At 49.4% G+C, this 16,033-nt stretch overlaps 1 protein-coding gene and 1 long non-coding RNA gene across 5 annotated transcripts in view; one reads left to right on the forward strand and one right to left on the reverse strand.

Moving 5' to 3' along the window:
- The window catches only part of gli2a (GLI family zinc finger 2a), a 94,892-nt gene extending 86,390 nt beyond the window's left edge, over positions 1-8,502 (forward strand). The window contains exons 11-14 of the mRNA XM_064326736.1: positions 1-125; positions 1,381-1,662; positions 3,791-4,130; positions 4,615-8,502. The exon at positions 1-125 is cut by the window's left edge and continues 40 nt beyond it. Of these exons, the coding sequence (XP_064182806.1) occupies positions 1-125; positions 1,381-1,662; positions 3,791-4,130; positions 4,615-6,836 (2,969 nt within the window). The 3' untranslated portion in view covers positions 6,837-8,502. The remainder of the gene's footprint in view (positions 126-1,380; positions 1,663-3,790; positions 4,131-4,614) is intronic.
- Positions 8,503-8,522: 20 nt separating this feature from the next.
- The window catches only part of LOC135250454 (uncharacterized), a 30,207-nt gene continuing 22,696 nt past the window's right edge, over positions 8,523-16,033 (reverse strand). For 2 of the 4 annotated variants that reach the window (XR_010328936.1, XR_010328935.1), the window contains exons 2-4: positions 15,053-15,133; positions 12,931-13,050; positions 8,523-9,559 (exon numbers count right to left, since the gene is read on the reverse strand). This is a non-coding gene — a long non-coding RNA (uncharacterized LOC135250454). The remainder of the gene's footprint in view (positions 9,560-12,930; positions 13,051-15,052; positions 15,134-16,033) is intronic. The other 2 variants (XR_010328937.1, XR_010328934.1) reach the window with 2 other exon arrangements.

Raw genomic sequence — 16,033 nt, forward strand, 5'->3', positions numbered from 1 at the left:
TGAAGACCCACCTGAGGTCCCACACGGGCGAGAAGCCCTACGTGTGCGAGCACGAGGGGTGCAACAAGGCCTTCTCCAACGCCTCGGACCGGGCCAAGCACCAGAACCGCACCCACTCCAACGAGGTACCCTACCCGGACCGGCACTGCCCACTGCGCCCGCAACACTCCCGGTGAAGGGTCAGGGTTCGACATTATGGGGGGGTTGAGAAGACGGCTTGGATTCAATTAAGCATTAAACTTGACTCACCATTAAACGCGTTTAGTTTTCCAGTTTCTCCATTTTGAATCTGGTGAATTTGGCAGTCATCAAAATTGATCTGGTTAGCTGCATCTGTGAAGGAAAGCATAACATTTGAATTTAATCCTAAAACAAAGTGAAGGGACAGTGTCTGTCGACCCACGGGGCAGCCGTACACACACACAGATTCTCGTGAAAATTAGCCTGTGAGACCCAAGTAAACTTGCAGACTTCTGAAGAAAACTTTTAACTTGTTCCCTGAAGGCACTCACTGCGCCACAATTTTAAGGTAGGTTTTAGGCACGGTGTAGGACCCCCCCTAAGACTTCAAGCTTAATGCAGAAATTAGACGGGTCCACGGCCGTGGTGATTGCTCTCAGACCTTCACCCCCCTGTCCCATTAATGAGGGCTCTGTGTATGTAAATAATGAGGCGCAGGGACTAACGAGAGAGCACGGCGACCCACAATGCATTAGCGCGAATCAAGCTCGTCCCCCTGCGGAGCCGGACCACCTGCAGATCGCGAATACATAATTAAACCTGGAACCACTTCAATCCTGCGACCATCCATCAGCAGACAGAGAGGAGCGTAGGACGGCGAAAATCCCGCGGATTGGGGCGGTAACGCTAACTTTATTACGACGCCGGGGCTCATGAATCACCGGCACTTACTGTAACCGAAATCAGCGTGTCACCGCCTCGCGCGGATCATTTATACTTCTAATTGCGCGCTCGCGACTACAGCAAGTCACAGCTAATCTGAGCAAGTAGAGGAAAATGAAACTTTAATTCAAAGTCATATGTTTGAGCGCTAGCTCTGACGCTAGCTCTGACGCTAGGCCGACGGAGGCCGCACGGCGGCGTCTCACTCTCTCTCCCCTCTCTCTCTCTCCTCTCTCTCTCTCAAATTCAAATTCAAATGCTTTATTGGCACGACATATTTAAAAATACATATTGCCGAAGCGTAGTGACAACAGCAATCAACTACAGTAGGAATATATAATCAAAAGGAAAAAAGAAGACAAGCAGCAACAACGATAACAGCACAAATGATAGGAACATAATACTTATCTATTAAGTTAACTGAATTAAATTAATTACAACAATTAAATTAATTACTCTCTCTCTCTCTCTCTGCAGAAGCCGTACGTGTGCAAGATCCCCGGCTGCACCAAGCGCTACACGGACCCCAGCTCCCTCCGGAAGCACGTGAAGACCGTCCACGGCCCCGAGGCCCACGTCACCAAGAAGCAGCGGAACGACGGGCCCCCCAGGCCGCAGCCCCCCAGGGAGAACGGCGAGAACGAGGCCAGCGCCAAGCTGGGCGCCAGGGTCTCCGAGGACCGGCTGGAGGCCAACGCTGCCCTCCGGGGCGCGGAGGACTGTCTGCAGGTCAAGTCCATAAAGACGGAGAACTCTGTGGTGAGAGCCGCGCGGGCGCAGGTCCGTCCGCGTGCGTCGTCGCGACGCGGCGTACAGATCGTTCAAATGCGGGAGGTCATGATGTCATGCAGAGATGCCAGCTCCGATAAGATTCTGAATTTAAAAACTCTATTTAAAAAATCAATACCAAGTAAAAAGAACATCATTATAATCATACACAATCAGGGTACTTTAGGTCATATGTATTCAATAGCAGATTAATAATAATTAAGATATATTTATGACTCCTGTTCACTCTTCTGTACTAACCCTAACATGTTGTGCTTTGCTTGTTAAGCCCAGTGATCGGTCTTCCTCTTATATCGCGCTCTCCCTTGCTTAAAAAATAACCGCTTCCTTGCTTGCTGCTTGAACGTCTCTCTCTCTCTTCCTTAAAACTTTCCTTAAGGACAGACATTACTGAGGTGAGCACAGCTACAGCCCTTCATTCTTTCAGTGTCCCATAATTAATTTTAAAAGCATGAATCAAACGATGTCTTTGTTCTGGTTTCACATTCAGGGAGTTATTAATTAAACATTAATGGACTTACACTTACGCCATTTTTAGAAGTAAAAACACATTTAGGCTTTACACTATGTCATGGATAGTACTGTGCTACTGTACTTTTGATGAATGCAGGACACACTGTGACATTGTATACTATTAACGCTATCAACAAGGCCCACAGCTGATTATTGCACAATTAGCATTATTCTGTATTTAATGCAAGACAAGTGGTTGGTTTTATAGCAGTTTAAAAAAAAATTGGCAAAATATTGTGTATGTAGCTGTGAATTCCTCGCACCTGGGATTCATTTGTGTCTCTCGTGTGAGTGTTCATTCTGAACACCGCATACCATCTGGGTGTCCCAGAATCCCCTTCCCCCCCCCTCCCCTCCCCCCCCCTCCCCCCCCTTCCCCACCTCATTCACCCCCCCACCCCCCGCTGTGTCCAGCAGATCTGGCAGAAACCCGCATCACACAAGGATAAAAGCCATCAGCGCATCAATATTCAAACACCAGGACTGCTTTGTGTCACGCTGAACAAATAGTTCCACAGATCACGCTGTGATCAAGACTTGCTTTCTAGTTCAGTCTGGGTCAGGATGAATTAGAATCATCACAGACCTTTAATACCCGGGTTACGCAAGCAGACGGTTCACCTTACCCATCCATTACACATTACCTTTCTCAAACACTGCTGGCCTTGTGGCAATCCCCACCCATTTCAGCCCTGCGTTTTTAAACGAGTGACACGATCTACACCGAGATGTGTGAAACATTTGCTGCATCCTCTGCTTTATAATTGTTTTACCTGAGGCGAAGGGCACAGAACAGGAAAAAAAAATTTTAAGAAAGAAAAAGTACAAGAAGTTTTGACGGGAAAGTGCATTTCAGAGAGTGAACGTGAAGGCCAGAGTTCTGCACGTCTTGGAAGGAAACCTTCTGGATAATGACCGTCATATTCGTGCAGCATCACATCACGTTGCATAAATTTAGGAGACGCTCTTGCCCCGGGCAGAACACATATCAAATAGCGCTTAGCGCTCAGGCTAAATGAACAGGTGAAGGGTTGAGACAGCTGTGGGACGGTTGTAGCGATAATCACTGCAGTCTGGAAGTGAATTCTGAATGTCCCAATGCCAGCCCTTTCCAGGGTTTCGGTCAGGAGGGTACCCCCCCACCCCCCCACACCACCCATTGGCCACTACTGACGGCCTAAGATTTGGACAGTTGATCACCTGTAGTGTTCCGAGGTGCAGTCCCGGACTGCATTGGGTGTGCTGGAATTAAAGAGTTATGGCCGACGGCTGCAGCAGATGAGGTTGTGTGATGGGTGTGGTCGGGCATCCAGATTTAGAAATAAGGGATGACATGATAAGTTAAAAAAATGAAGGACAAGGACTGATGGACAAACAAACACAGACTGCACACTATACAGCTACTTAGAAATAACTCCTGACCTGACACAGTGACTTACATGCATACACCTCACCATAACACACTATCCATAACCAGTAACGTATATCCAAGCGGCGTGTGCATAGACATGCATTCATACTCTTTTGTCCGATGTGGTAATGCTGTTCCTTGCGGCTTAGTGACCCCCTCTCTCCCCCCCCCCAGATGTATCAGTCCAGCCCGGGGGGGCAGTCCTCCTGCAGCAGCGAGCCGTCTCCGCTCGGCAGCGCCGCCAACAACGACAGTGGAGTAGAGCTGACCACGCACAGCGGGGGGAGCCTGGGAGACCTGACCGCGCTGGACGACGCCCCCGTGGTGGACTCCACCGTCTCCTCGGGCACCGGAGCCGCGGCGGTCGGCCTGCAGCTGCACAAGAGCGCCGGCGCCCCCTACAGGCTGGAGCACCTCAAGAGGGAGAAGCTGAAAACAGTGAGGGACTCCTGCTCCTGGGCCAACCAGACAACTCAGGCCCGGAACCCCTCGCTGCCCCCCATCCCAGCCACAGGTGAGAAGAGCTCCGCCCACTCAGTCTCTTATCCAGAGAACAGCTCCGCCCACTCGGTCTCTTATTCACTGAACAGCTCCACCCACTCAGCCATTTATCCAGAGAATAGCTCCGCCCATTCAACTGTGTATATAGAAAACAAGCTCCACACACTCAGCTGTTTATCCAGAGAACTACTGAGCCCACTGAACATTTATTCAGAGAACAAGCTCCGCTCATTCAACTGTTCAGGGGCCACACTAAATTACACTGAGGTGTGTGTAAGAGAATCAGGGGCCACACAGTAAATTACTCTGAGGTGTGTGTATGGGAATCAGGGGCCACATTTTAAATTACTCTGAGGTGTGTGTAAGAGAATCAGGGGCCACACAATAAATTACTCTGAGGTGTGTGTAAGAGAATCAGGGGCCACATAGTAAATTACTCTGAGATGTATGTAAGGTTATCAGGGGCCACACTCTAAATACCTCTCTCTGTGCCGCAGGTTCCTTATTGGAGAATTCAGGTTTTGGGGCCCCCCTCACAGCGTTCCCCTGCCCTCGCGTGGGCGAGCTGACCCCCCCGGAGGTGACGGTGCTGAACCAGCTGAACGAGCGGCGGGACAGCGGCACCAGCATGATGAGCTCGGCGTACACGCTGAGCCGCCGGTCCTCGGGCATCTCGCCCTGCTACTCCAGCCGCCGGTCCAGCGAGGCCTCGCAGTTCGGTCGCCCCAGCAACGTCAGCTCGGCCGACTCGTACGACCCCATCTCGGCCGACCTGTCGCGGCGCTCCAGCGAGGCGTCGCAGTGCGGGGGCGGCGCGTGGGGGGCCCCGGGCCTCCTCAGCCTCACTCCCGCCCAGCACTACCGCCTCAAAGCCAAGTACGCCGCCGCCACCGGCGGGGCCCCGCCCACGCCCCTGCCCAACATGGACCGCATGAGCCTGGGGGCGCACGCGGGCGCGTCCGGGGACTCCCCGGCCCGCCACTTCTACGGAGCCGCCGCCGCCGCCCCCCGCCGCTGCAGCGACCTGGGGTACGGCGCGCCCGGGCTGATGCCCCACGAGGTGCCCGCCAGCGTCCCCCGTCGCGCCAGCGACCCCGTCCGCCGGCTGGCCTCCGACCTGCCGCCCCTGCCCCGGGTCCAGCGTTTCGGCAGCATGAGCAGCGTGAACCCCGCCCTTCCGCCGGACCGCCGCGCCCTCCTGGCCCCGCAGGGCTACGCCCGCTCCGACGGCAGCCTGCACCGCCACCCCTTCGCGCCCCGCCCGCCCAGCATCTCCGAGAACGTCGCCATGGAGACCATGGCGGTGGACGGGGACGCCCAGGGCGGCGAGGACGACCTGGTGCTGCCGGACGACGTGGTGCAGTACCTGCGGTCCCAGAGCGGCGGGGCGGCCCAGGACGCGGGCGCGCCGGCGTACGCTAGCCAGCCGCACGGTTTCCGGGGCAACGCCGGCCCCCAGCAGCCGCAGTTCTACGGCCAGCGGAGGATGGCCCTGGCGGACGTGGGCGCGGCCCCCGCGGGCCCCGCCCTGCCGGCCTGCCAGCTGAGCCCCGCCTCCCGGCAGCACTTCCCGGCCGGGCCCGGGCCGAGCAGGACCAGCATGCCGGTGCAGTGGAACGAGGTGAGCTCGGGTTCGGTGGAGACCCCGCATGGCCAGGCCAAGCAGCCCTTCCCCCGGGGAAACCTGGCCCTCGTCCAGCAGAAGCACAACTTCGGGCCCTTCCAGGGCGTGGGCCCCAACCAGCAGGTGGCGCAGATGAGCCAGAACCTGGCTCACGTGGCCCAGCAGAGCCGGACCGCGGGCCTGGCGCCCCAGAGGATGAGCTGCGCCCAGCCCTGCCAGAACCCCGCCATCCAGGCGGGCCACGCCCAGAGCACCGGCCCCGGCCCTCGACCCTTCTGCTCCGGCCCGGCGGACGGCTCCTCGGGCATGCTGGGGGCCAACGGCAGGGGGGCGGTCCAAACGCCCGAGACGCAGAACTACCGGTCCAGGACCCACCCCCAGGCGGGGGGCAATCAGAACCACGGGATCTCTTTCGAGAGTTACTCCCAAATGAACGCCAGCCAGCAAGGCCAAGCCATGCCGTCCCAGAGGCCCGTCCAGAACGGGTACCAAGGGCTGATACAGCCCAGGCCCCCCACAGAGCCCAAATCCCTGAGCAGGCAGCATTCGGGGGCCTTGCACCCCCCGGCCTTCCCCCAGTCAGACTTCAGTCCGGGCTACGGCACCTCGGAAGCCAGCCCCAAGCGCCCCAGCGGCTCCGGCTGCCGGGACGACGACGCCATGTTCTACACGGGGCAGATCCACATGTTCCAACCCGGCGGCGGCTTTGACCCGCAGGCGCCCCGGGACGCCCCCGCGGCGCTGCAGTGCCCCGCGGAAGGGGCGACGCCGGCGGCGGTGGCGGTGGCCGTGGCGTCCCCGGGGGCGGGGCAGGTCTCCAGCACCGTGGACTCCTCCCAGCGCCTGGAGCACGCGCAGATCGACTTCGACGCCATGCTGGACGACGGCGACCACTCCAGCCTCATGTCGGGGACGCTCAGCCCCAGCGTCCTCCAGAGCCTGTCCCAGAACTCCTCCCGGCTCACCACGCCCCGCAACTCGGTGACGCTGCTGCCGCCGGTGCCGGCCGGGATGGGCAACATGGCCATCGGGGACATGAGCTCCATGCTAACGGCTCTGGCGGAAGAGAGCAGGTTTCTCAACTTGATGTCTTAAACCCGGGTCATACCAAGCCATTTCCACACAGGCCTGGGTCACTGGCAGCTGAACTCACCCCGCCGTTTCTGCCACGCCCGTTCCAGTTCCGGGTCATCAGTCACACACTCGGATTCATCGCACAGAGCTCGCGTCACGCCGCTGTTTCGGTTTATTCGTCCAATCGCAGCGCAGACACGATTTGTGACTCACTGAGCAGCTCCTCGTGTTCCCGCTGATTTCACTCACCAGTTTGGGTTTAAGATCTGACGAACCCGCCACGCTTATGCCTGTTGTTTACTCACGCGTGTCACATGAAACAAAAGGGCGCGGTGTCTCACTTGGGTCAGGAAAATGCATCTTTCGTCATTTTAACTGGATTTCAATTGCCCGTGAGTCAGATCATGTAACGGTGCAAATGCATGTGATGACTCTGCGCACTGTCTGTGTGTGTGTGTGTGTGAGTGTGTGTGTGTGTGTGTGTCACATGCAGAAATGGCATAATGGAACGCAGGCTTTAGGGACCGTGGAGTCCTACGATAAAATGGAGAGCGGCAGGACAAGAAATATTCAGTCCGTGCTCTCTCCGTCTCTCACTCTGTCTCTCTCTCAGTCTGTCTCTCCGTCTCTCTGTCCCTCTCTCTCTAATGAGGAAGAACACAGGATTTTTTTCTGCAAACAGAAAAAAGCACTGACCTCAGCCAGGATTATAGGGACTCTGACAGTTCAAGAGAAACTGGTCAGAAGCTACATGCTGAAGCACACAATATGTATATTACTGTGTACAAACAATATTATTAGGCAAGAGATTGAGTAGGCCATTTTCTTTCTGTTAAAACAAGCCATACTTGCAGTGAAAGGTTAGAGCAGGGTATGAACAACAGGCCACTGTTGAGTGTGTGGAGTTGCCCTTTAGAGACAGTGTACTGAACCAAGTTTACTAAGTGCCTTGAGATACTGAATAATACCATAAAAACGCAAACACTTCAAGCAGACATGTAACATATATAAACCCAGGTAAAAGATAAAATATATACAGATATTTAGAAAACTTTCCATTCTTTATTAACTTCCTGTTTAATAATATACATGGTATGTGCTGTCAATTATGTTTATGACTTGATTACAGTGGGTTTTCTTTTTTTTTTTTTTGCAAAGTTGCTCATATGCAGCCTTCACCAGGGCAAAAGGGCACGTAGGTACAACCAGTGGAACTGCACTGCACTACAGAGCCCTGGAGAATCCAACGCACTGCACTGCAGCGCGGCGAGACACATCAGCTGGGCCTGTCTGTCAGATAATATTTTACGACCGAGATGACTGAAGAGATCAGCCACACGTCTCAGTGCCAGCCTGGCAATTCAAACAGGAACTGCAACTGGAAGCCCTGTGCCCCTACACAGATTGTGTTCAAAGGAATATGCAAGGACTCAAAACGCGCTCTGTGAAGACTGAAAGCCAATTACACGAGTGGATGAGGAACCTAGAAGGCTTAAAAAATATTCTGCCCTTCAAAAGACTGGCAACCAGAGGAACTTTTCAATGACAGTGTAACGATAACAGACTCTTTTCCTTTGTTCGTTGGAATTAAAGCTGTCTTTTGTACCTGCTACCATTGCACCTCTGCTGTGCTGGGTGTGTATATAGCTTTTGTACATTTTATAAAATACAGTATGGTTTTTTGTTACCGGGTCCTGTGTGCCGATTCTTTTGAAATCACATGCTCGTCGTCTCCCCTGGGACGCCTGGAAGCAGGCGTCATTATTTTAGGTCCCGTGCACCCCAACGCATTCAAGAAACCAAAAAAATCATCCATGTCACACTATCGGCTCAAAGACATTCATCTTGATCTAAAAAACATCAGATGGTGTCATTGCTGGATGCTATTTATTTGTGCAGTTATACAGGAACACAGCAGAAGAAACTACAACGGTTTGTTAGAAACCTCCTTTATACATATATATGTTATCATTATTATTCTTATTATTACTCACAATACAATATTATTATATAGCCTTTATTAAGATGAGTCCCATTGAGATAAAGATATCTTTTTCAAGGGACCCATGGAATATACACGTGTTAACAAAAATATAAGAGCATTTTAACATATTTAAAAGGTACAAAACACAGGACAACATACATTCTATTAAATGACGAAATAATGTTTAAAATATGTATGTATTCACACCTTCATATACTGTCAAAAATATACATTGCAATATATGCATGTATTTGTAATACAACATCGTATATTTCCAAATACTCCTATATTTAGATAATGAAAATATATTCATTTTTGTATAATATTGTAAAATAAATTTCTCCATGAGAGAGTATTTCAATCTAGCACTGGAAGCATGAGCAGAAATCACTAAAGGCACGTGGCAGTAATGAGTTTTTCCATTACTGCGGCGTCTCCTTTTCCTTGATGCGGAGGCCATTCCTTAGAGTTTTCAGCTCTTCGTCAAATCTTCTTTTTATCTTAAGACGAAAACGAGTCTTGATTGATTAAATAATGTACAAGCAATCTGTTTTTTTTCTTCTTTGAAGCAAAGTAGTTATCCTTTCTCCACATTGCTCACTGTTCTCAGTTGTGTCACGTCAGACATCTTAAAGGTAGGGTACTGGGTAGCTCTCAAAGTGATTATGCAGCTTTTTAAAATCATTTTCCTCCATGTGTTCGTTATGTCGGCAAGGGCACGATCCCAGTCCTTTTCCAGAAACCACGATGAAAAAGGATACTATGAAAAGACAAAACGCATATTAAGCAGTTTCTAAAGTTAGCTGCCGTGTTGTCCAAAATTAACAGTGACAGACTGGCCCTGAGGAAATGGTTGCAGAAACCACATAAAACGCATGACTTGAAGAGAAAGATAGGTCCAGGGACCAGGCAGTGGGTGTGAGCAAGGGGAACAAATGGTTTTATTTTGACAGCAAATTCTGCAGAGGATCCGTTTGATCCAAATCCGCTGATTGCCTTTGCCACTGGAATTCCTTATTCTCTCAGAGAAATGAACGAAGGCAAAATAGCCCCGGGGTACGAAATCTCACGGAGCAAAGAACAAGAGGTTAGTGTGAGCATTGAGCCGATCAGAAACTCACAATTCTGTAATTAGAAAGCAGTGCTAATTCGAAGAGAAATTAGACCTTTTTTAACACGAAACACAAAGTGTACGGAAATATGAAAAAAAAAATCAATTCTAAAAAATTATTTTAGTTCTTTTAAAATTTTTTTTTAAATAAATAAATAAATCACGCGCTGCTATTTAGACGGATGCTTTTCAACCAAAAGGGAGACGTAAGTGATGAGGCATTTCCCCTAAACCCGGTTAAAAGGCCCTGACGAATAAGGAGCATCTCGGATGCACTGTGTTTGCCGACCCGTTAAAGATCACCTGTGGAAATGGGCCATGCTGATCCAAACCTATTTATTTCCTTCAGTGGCTCCAGATACTGTCTCACCTTCCATACATAATGAACAGAGGGTCCAGGTTCCGCCGTTCCTTGACACCATATGGTGATAAAGTTCCGCCGCATTAGCGGGTACATCTCTCATTGTAATCCGACGCAGGTGCATAAGAGTGCGGGTGAATGATGCATTGTTCCGAAGACCTTTGGTGCCAGAGAAGGGCTGTACATTTTTTTTATATATATACGTGCTCAAGCTTCGGCTCCGGTACTTACAGGAAACACGTGCCCCTGCATTGCACAGGGGAAGTACTCGGTAAATAAACAGCACGATGCATGTATTCCTACTGTCGGCGAACGTATTTCTGAATGTTACAGGCACTGTAAGGAAAGCCACACTAATAACCAGGACAATACAGGCCTTCTAGTGCTGAACACGAAATGGCAAATAGATTTTCAACAGGGGCTTAATGGAGATATTTCACATAGTTAAAGCCTTACAGGGGTGGGTCATTTGGAGTGGGAAGTGTAAATGATCTCCAACGGCACACATGCACAGCCGGGGAATGCACATCTCTCTCCTGGATTGCATGTAGCTAGGGTATTATCACTGGACTATGGATATGTAAGAACTTATGGCACATGCCACAATAAATTGTATGTATTGTTACACACTATTGCTCATATAAACTGAGGTAAATACACTTGTTCTCCTACATTCTAAGTTGCTTACACAAAGTGTGTGTGTGTCTGTGCGCACATATAAAACCACACCCAGCATGATTAGCAATTAGCTCTACAATTTAAAATGAAACAACAAAGGTTTAAATAAATTAATAAATATTAAACTGCCAGATAATTCCTAGTTTTCCTCCGATAACAATATATTTTCGTAGTTTTTGTTATGAGCATCATCCAGTGCTAATACACCTGTGCCGTCTTACTCTTATTCACAAGTGTGAGCTACAGACTAGGTTTAATGGTATATGGTGTCAAGAGTGAGATCTGCTGTCTACGAGATCAAGGAATCCTTTTCTCTGCCAATGCGAGCGCTGGGTCTGGAGTCTGGCCCTCTGATCTGCGAGACGGACAGACAGACAGGCAGGAAAACTGACAGCCCTTTCACCTCCGATTCCCTCACATCTCCCAGACTCGCTTCTCCCACAATCCTTTGCAGCTCCCCGGAGGCTCAGCCCTACCTGCCCGTCAGTCAGGTCTCCCGGTCCGGTAGCTCAGTGCGCTACTCTCGCAGTGCAGGTTCAGATGTGAAGAGGACGGGAACGGTGCGTTAGCAGAGCACCGGCAGCCATCAGTTGCCGGAACTTTCTAATGACTCGATTCCCCAGTGGGCCCCCCAGTCATTCACAGTGCGTTAATATGAAACATAGGCAAGGCCAATGGGACAGGGCCTCATAATTAGTGAGATTTATTTATGGCCGATTTTTCGCATGTCACGGGCGCATGACGCCGAACCCTTAGTAACGGACATCTGCGGTATGAATCTAAAGGCGCTCGTATTTTGACAGAATTTCCTGCATGCTTCTGCAATCCCAGAGATGCGTTTTTATACGGGTGTTTTATGAGCCAGAGAGGGGTTTTCATCATCCACCCGCCCCCCACCCCTCCCCGCACCTGTCCCCAGGCATCACCAGCAGACAGCCGGATGTGGGCGGGCACTAACTGACGCTAGCGTGTGTTTTGGAAGCGCAGCTATCCACCTCTAGACCAAACAACTCGCTGAAGGACCAGCAACCTGGCATGTTTACATTTCCACGGGTACTTCAAAGTTATATTCTTCACTTTGACTCTCTGTACATTTCATTTCAAATGATTCAAATCCATTGAAGAGGCAGGCAGAAAAGTTTGATTAGAAGTTGTGGAGCAGAAGAGTAGCCCTGCTGAATGGGGTGGAAGATTGTTTATACATAAATAAGGTTTCTTCACCTGGTGTTTGTTCATGAAATCCTTCACATCAGGTCAACTGCAACATGCTATTCGTATATTTTGTCTGTTTGTACTGATTATTAAATAGCTGTGACCTCTGGCTAGTCTTAGTGGAAAATCTGCACAGTCTAATCAGTATTACAGTATTACTGGGATAGGGGCCATGGTTATGCTTATGAGTGTGACAGCATGTACACTATGACTGACTGATAATTATTTGTCTTCTGCCATATTAAATTGTTGGCATGTTTTGCTCTATTTGAAATAATGATTTTAATTTTTTTAAATTCATAAACAGTTGGAGGACATCATGAAAACATCTGAAAAACAGTATGAAGGAGTTTTCTGGTGCTTTAGAGGCTAACAAAATGGCCAACTGTAGCTCCAAACACTAATCTTGCAAGTAAACAGATTAAAGTTTCTAGATCATTTATAGCACAGTTAACTAAAAATAATGAAGGGTACTAAAATTACAAGCATTAGAAAAGAATATTTAGATATTTCAAGAAATGTGGGTTACAGAATGTCCTTGTGGCCATCTCACTGAATATGAAATACAGTCCTGCTCATTACGACAGAGCTTCTGCTACCGCTAGTCAAGCTGCTTCACCAAAACTCCTTTGATCACTCTGCCGTACGTCTACTCCAGATCATTCACACAAATTTTGGAACATCTCAATTTCACAAGGAGTTGTGACTTTACACTGAATTGTGGGATATCCCTCAGTCCTGAGGAACAAGTGGGTTTGATGGGACTTACCAGGTGAGCTTTGTGCGTTCATCAGGTGCACCCAGTGGTGGACGTTCCTGGGGACGTTCCATTGTTCTGTCTGTGCCGGTGGCAGCCATTTTGAGGTCAAAGGTCCTCACAACAGGAATTCTAAAATGGAAACAGAACTTTAGCTGACCTGGAAGTAGATTGATTCCTGTCGACCATTCAGGGAAATATGAAGTGGGGATAGTAAATAATTGTAGGTTTCCCAAACTAAAAATGTCTCAATTTTTTTATTTTATTAATTGTAATAAAAATGCATTTATCTGCATAGAGGATGGTATGCACCCATTTTAATTTGCTTTTATTGTTCTATTTCTAAAAAGCACTTTGTGTAACAGTCATTTATGAAAGGTGCTGTATAAATAAATGCAAGTAATAAAGAGTGCAAAATACAACAGCGACAGGAACAATAAATGGAATACACAGTGCAGTTTATTTCATTTACTGAAGGCTTCAAAACATTGTTTATATATTTTAACTTATTCATAAATGTTATATTTTGATAAATTGATATGAGGTAGCTACAAAAATGTGAAGTCCAAAAAGCTGCTGCTCATGTTATTAGCACATGGTAACATGGTTCAGGAAGTGCACAGCGCTAATGATGCTTTAGCATAGTGTCGCTGTCCACCTGAACACGCCAGTGACTGATTGCAGCGAGCAATGAGATCAAGGCACTCGCCTGCAGACCAATCAATCAATCAATTAACCAACCGGGCAGCCCCTGGCAAGCCCCACCTCCTAACGAACACATGGCTCTCACCCTTTCACACATCGCTAATGAGCAACACCGGCTACCTCTGCCGCGCTGCAGCCGCAGACAAATCCTGCCCTCGAGCACTGATCCTGGATCAGGGGCCAGCGCTGGTACCACAGGGATACGGTCTGTGATTAAGGGCAGGCGCGCTGATCCTGGACAGGTCGTCAGGGGTAACAAAGGGTGGGAGTGGCACTGAGAAGAATTTTAAATTGAACTGACAATATTATAATAATACTCGCTGGAAGAAATAATGAAACAAAATGGAGCACTTCTGTGAAATTTCTCTTGGCTCTTCTGTTAACAGAGCTCCCTCTCTCTCTCTCATCTGGAGTTTGAGAATCGGATACTGGCCCCCAAAGCAGCTCAACTCGATCCAGCTGCAGGCAGACAAATGGCCTTTGTTGGTGGCGACAGTGTCAGAGAATCGGACTCCAACTATTTATCAAGCCCTGATCAAGGAGGGAAACCGGGGAAACAAACGTGGCGCTTGTGAGGGTGGTGTGTGAGTGCTGGGGAGGAGGCAATTTATTGGACATAAATATGAAAAATGTGTAAAAATATAACTGCCAGACGAGGACATTACTGTAAATATGAATCACACAAAATCTTTTCATGAAAGTTTTCATTTCCTTTCACATTTGTTTCTTAATATTTAACATTCAAACTTTTTTTTCTTAGCGTAACTTTTACTACAGCTCCACAATGAATAAGTAGTGCTCAATTTTTCCCTCTAAAATTTTTTATGTCAGCAGGCACAGAGAATTATGGTTTTACTGATGTGAAAAAAATACCATAGGCCCTTACTTGATATATTAAAAGAAGTTCGGCACATACGGGGATTTTGGAGTCCACACTCTGGATGAAAGGACTATTTTTGGGAACAAAGCTAGTGTTGCTCTTTGACCTTTACCATTTGACCTGTGGAAGGCGGGTCATCGCACCACTGGGCTGGATCTGACTGGGCCTTTATCAGGGGCATCAAAGGCTCCCTGGTCACAAGTCGGCCCGTTGAGATCAGACGGAGGGGAAGTCCTCTCTCTGGGACAGGCGTGGAGTTTACCCCCATGCTACACCCCCACGACTCCCAGAACCAACACCGCTGGCCGGAAACTGCTCCCACCCCCCCATCGCCCCCCATCCACGGCACGGGTACTGAGGCTCTGGGCAGTCACCCCCTCCACCCCTCCTTTGATCATGACCTCAACGATCGAGAGCGGTGCAGAGGACGAGAGGTCGCGGGTCACAAGGCCCTGGACAAGTTGTTAAGCGGCGTCACGGTTTATTCCAGGATTTTTTATTGAGTTGCTCTGAAAGGCTGAAGCTGGCAAAAATGGCGGAATGGCTGACCTTCTCCAGCTCCGTTTGGAGGACGTGGAATTCTCCCTCCTTCCGGCAATAATGACTTTCAGGAATCCCCTGCCGCTGTTGCTAATGGGAGCATTATGAGAAAAATATCGATTGGTGCAAGTTCTTACAGGGAAAGAGCAAACAAAGCATAACACCTTTGTTGTTATAAGCCTGGAGTAGCATTGGGCTAACGCAATACTTCACAGCACTAATATGTAAATATGTTGGTAAACAGAACACGGCATGGCATCGCTACTGTTTTCAGATCAAAACATTTTATGGCGGCCTTGCTAGTGAGTGTGGGTGTTTCTACAGTAACGCCAGTGCACAGCAGATTTAATGCTTCAAAGAGGAAAAACCAAAAACATTTCTTGTTGAGGTTCAGCTTTCGATGGCAGAAGCACCCCTGTATGCCAACACAATGCCGTAAAGACACACAACAGGCAGATGCACTGTGTCTGGTAGCTCAAACACAACAAAGCCTTTCTAAATCAGATATTACGGGCCATTGTTTCAATGTGTCTACTTGGTATTGTACATTCAAAAACACCGTAAAAAATGACATTAAATCTGTTCCATACACACAAACACTGATGCTAAAAAAGTATTATCTGTTGTCCGCATTAGGAAAGAAAGTAGGGGTAGTTGTTGGATGTGCTGCAGTTACCCACAGTGCTGAGCTGGCACATATAGCACACGCCGCAGGTGAGCTTCAGAACACGGCCAGCCAGGTGAGACAGGCCGCACCGCAGGGCATCCCAACTCCTCACCCCGCCCCACCTGCTCGCGGGATTAGGGGGTAGGCCGCGCCGCAGAGGTGCATCGTGGGTCACCTCTCTCTCTCAAAGACGGCCCCTCGCCGAGACGAACGACCGGCGAAGCGGCGCGCGGCGGCGTCGACGTCGGGAGGCCCGCGCATTGTTACAGACGTCACGTCCATAACGGGGGGCCGAGATCTTCCTCAGAAAGCAGAACGCCCGA

The sequence above is a fragment of the Anguilla rostrata genome, chromosome 3 (genome assembly GCF_018555375.3).
Source record: "Anguilla rostrata isolate EN2019 chromosome 3, ASM1855537v3, whole genome shotgun sequence".
Classification (NCBI taxonomy): Eukaryota; Metazoa; Chordata; class Actinopteri; order Anguilliformes; family Anguillidae; genus Anguilla; species Anguilla rostrata.